General features: G+C 45.9%; 1 protein-coding gene across 1 annotated transcript in view; it reads left to right on the forward strand.

Annotated features, from left to right (window-relative positions):
- The window catches only part of VPRBP (Vpr (HIV-1) binding protein), a 124,303-nt gene that overhangs the window by 28,915 nt on the left and 91,376 nt on the right, over positions 1-4,012 (forward strand). Inside the window, exon 2 of the mRNA XM_011939299.1 lies at positions 3,641-3,758. Coding sequence (XP_011794689.1) covers positions 3,649-3,758 — 110 coding nt within the window. The 5' untranslated portion in view covers positions 3,641-3,648. The remainder of the gene's footprint in view (positions 1-3,640; positions 3,759-4,012) is intronic.

A 4,012-nucleotide genomic window follows, 5' to 3' on the forward strand; every position in this document is an offset into this window, starting at 1 on the left:
GCCTCAGCCTCCTGAGTAGCTGGGATTACAGGCTCCCACCACCATGCCCGGCTAATTTTTCTGTTTTTTAGTAGAGACGGGGTTTCACCACGTTGGTCAGGCTGGTCTTGAACTCCTCACCTTCGGTGATCCACCCGCCTTGGACTCCTCCCAAAGTGAGTGCTGGGATTACAGGCATGAGCCACCGCGCCTGGCCTTTTTTTTTTCTTCATACGGAGTTTCGCTCTTGTTGCCCAGGCTAGGGTGCAATGGCATGATCTCGACTCACTGCAACCTCCGCCTCCTGGGTTCGAGTGATTCTCCTGCTTCAGCCTCCTGAGTAGCTGGGATTACAGGCCTCTGCCATCACGCCCAGCTAAGTTTTGTATCTTTTTAGTAGAGGCAGGGTTTCACCATGTTGGCCAGGCTGGTTTTGAACTCCTGAGCTCCGGTGATCCACCTACCTCGGCCTGCCAAAGTGCTGGGATTACAGGTGTGAGCCACTATGCCCGGCCTATTTTTAAATTAGAAAAATAAAAATAAAAAAAATTTGACTCATTTCGTAACTGTTTGGTGAATGTATCTTTTTGTTTTTTTGAGACGGAGTGTCGCACTGTCTCCTGGGCTGGAGTGCAATGGTGCAATCTTGGCTCACTGCAACCTCCGCCTCCCGGGTTCAAGTGATTCTTCTGCCTCAGCCTCCTGAGTAGCTGGGATTATAGGTGTGTGCCACCACATCCGGCTAATTTTTTATATTTTTAGTAGAGACGGGGTTTCACCATGTTGGCCAGCCTGGTTTTGAACTCCTGAGCTCAGGTGATTCACCTGCCTCGGCCTCCCAGAGTGCTGGGATTACAGGTGTGAGCCACCGCACCCGTCCTGGTGAATATATCTTTACCTGGCTCTTCTGGCTCTGTTTTTTTGGAGACAGGGTCTCACTCTGTTGCCAGGCTGTAGTGGCATAATCTCAGCTCACTGCAGCCTTGATCTCCTGGGCTCCAGCCATCTTCTTACCTCAGACTCCATACTAGATGAGACGACAGGTGTGCACCACCACACCTGACTAATTTTTACATTTTTTGTAGAGGGAGGGTCCCCCTGTGTTACCCAGTCTGGTCTTGAACATCTGGGCTCAAGCAGTCCTCCTGTCTCAGCCTCCCAAAGTCCTGGGATTACAGGCGAAACCACTGTGCTGGCCTACTGGATACCTGAAACAGACTATGTCCAAAATTGAGCTTATCATCCTCATTTCTGTGTACCTTCTCATTTATTCATAACTTAACACTTTTTTTATTCCCTACTTAGTTTTAAACTAAATGAATTTAAACTGAAAACCTTTTTTTTGTTTTTATTTTTTATTTTTTGGGGGGATGGAGTCTCACTCTGTTGCCTAGGCTGGAGTGCAGTGGCACGATCTCAGCTCACCACAACCTCCACCTCCCGGGTTCAAGGAATTCTCCCTGCCTCAGCCTCCTGAGTAGCTGGGATTACAGGTGCCTGCCATGACGCTGGCTAATTTTTGTATTTTTAGCAGAGGTGGGGTTTTGCCATGTTGGCCAGGCTGTTCTCAAACTCCTGACCTCAAGCGACCTGATTGCCTCGGCCTCCCAAAGTGCTGGGATTACAGGTGTGAGCCACTATGCCTGGCCTATTTTTTTTTTTTTGAGACGGAGTCTCGCTCTGTCGCCCGGGCTGGAGTGCAGTGGCCGGATCTCAGCTCACTGCAAGCTCCGCCTCCCGGGTTTACGCCATTCTCCTGCCTCAGCCTCCCGAGTAGCTGGGACTACAGGCGCCCGCCACGTTGCCCGGCTAGTTTTTTGTATTTTTTAGTAGAGACGGGGTTTCACCGTGTTAGCCAGGATGGTCTCGATCTCCTGACCTCGTGATCCGCCCGTCTCGGCCTCCCAAAGTGCTGGGATTACAGGCTTGAGCCACCGCGCCCGGCCCGCCTGGCCTATTTTTACTTTTATGTTTTTTTGAGACGGAGTCTTGCTCTCTGCCCCAGGCAGTGGTGCAATCCTGGCTCACTGCAACCCCCACCTCCTAGGTTCAAGTAATTCTCCTGCCTCAGCCTTTGGAGTAGCTGGAATTACAGGCATGAGCCACCATGCTTGGCTAATTTTTCTGTATTTTTTTTTTATTAGAGACAGGGTTTTGCTGTGTTGGCCAGGCTGGTCTTGAACTCCTGACCGCAGGTGATCCGCCCACCTCGGGCTCCCAAAGTGCTGGGATTATAGGAGTGAGCCATTGCGCCTGGCCTTTGTTAGGTATTGCTCATGTGGACTGGCCCATTAAGCAGTGTGCCTTATAAGTTTGTCTCCAGTTTACCCTCTTTTAATACATCCTCCCCCTTGCAGAAAGATTCTTTTTTCTCATACACAAATATGATTTTCCTACATTCATTCATAATTCTTCTCTGGCTTCCTTTTTCCTACAGAGTAAAATGTGAAGTTTTTAGCGTGGCCTATGAGGCCATTTATGACGTGGCTCACTTTTATAATATTGTAGTTCTTTCTTTATAAAAAGTAAGAAATCAATGCGTAAAAAGTTGTTTTCACAGCTATGATATTGGGGATGGGATGTTGAGGATTCCCATGTTTTAGTGACCTTCTCCTTAGAAAACCCATGAGCACCTCTACCCAGCCTTTACTTTCCTCTCTTTCTACCTTAACACATTTTTTTAAATAAAGTTATGTACCACACAGTTATTAAGTACCAGGTAGTGGGTAAATCATTATTTGAGGAGACACCAATAAAAAGACATAGTATCTGCTTTCAAGAATTTTACAATTTAGTGAGGAAACACGTGAAAAAAACAATTATAGTGTGGTATAATGGTGGAAAATAAAAATACGTACACGTGAATGATAGGAGTATCAAAACAAATCAAGGGGTGCTGGGTTTGGTGCCTCACACCTGTAATCCCAGCCTGTCATAAATGGCGTCACAACATAAATAGCCCCATACGATGAGAAAAAGAAGGATGGTGTCTTTTTTCTCCCTCGTAGTATTAGTCTCTTTCTGTAAATATTAACTTTGTTTTTTTTTTTTTTTTGAGATGAAATCTAGCTCTGTCGCCCAGGCTGGAGTGCAGTGGCGTGGTCTCGGCTCACTGCAAGCTCCGCCTCCCGGGTTCACGCCATTCTCCCGCCTCAGCCTCTGAGTAGCTGGGACTACAGGCGCCCGCCACCACGCCTGGCTAGTTTTTTGTATTTTTAGTAGAGACAGGGTTTTACCATGTTAGCCAGGATGGTCTTGATCTCCTGACCTCGCGATCCACCCGCCTCAGCCTCCCAAAGTGCTGGGATTACAGGCTTGAGCCACCGCGCCCGGCCTTTTTGTCTGATTTTCAAAGGGGTTCCTCAAAAGGTTAAGAGTCACTGTTTTGATCCAGCTTCTTGCCTTATTTGACAGTTGAAGCTGAGGCTGAGAAAGGTCAAAGTACTTGTTCATCATGACTGAATGGGTATCTAGGCTTGATGAGTATCCCGAGTTTTCCGCTGTACCACAAATAAATCCAAAGGTTTCAAGGGGTTAAATTAAAATTTCCCTTTTTAATTATTTCTCTAACTTTCTCATCCCTTTTCTACCCCTTCTTCACTTTTATTTGCTTGTGTTCACTCATTGGTTGTTTTTTTAATTTTTATTTTTGCTTCCTTAGGCAAAGCCATGACTACAGTAGTGGTACATGTGGACTCCAAAGCTGAGCTCACTACCCTGCTGGAGCAGTGGGAAAAGGAACATGGCAGTGGGCAGGACATGGTACCTATCCTTACCAGGTATGAATAATTTTTTTAAAACCTAGTTTAATAAAAAACCTCAGACACAACTCATATGCTAGATTTCTTGATACACACACATACACACACACACACACAAGCTAGTTTAAAAGAAGCAAAAATTGGTTTGGAGAACAGCATAGGAACATTTTCACCTAGACTGTAAATTCTAAATCAATTTTTTTCTTTCCTCAGATTTAGTCTTTATTTCTCTACTTCCTGAAGCTGTTTAATTTTCTTAATTTAATTTTTTT

The sequence above is a fragment of the Colobus angolensis genome, unplaced genomic scaffold (genome assembly GCF_000951035.1).
Source record: "Colobus angolensis palliatus isolate OR3802 unplaced genomic scaffold, Cang.pa_1.0 Scaffold18, whole genome shotgun sequence".
NCBI classification, from domain to species: Eukaryota; Metazoa; Chordata; class Mammalia; order Primates; family Cercopithecidae; genus Colobus; species Colobus angolensis.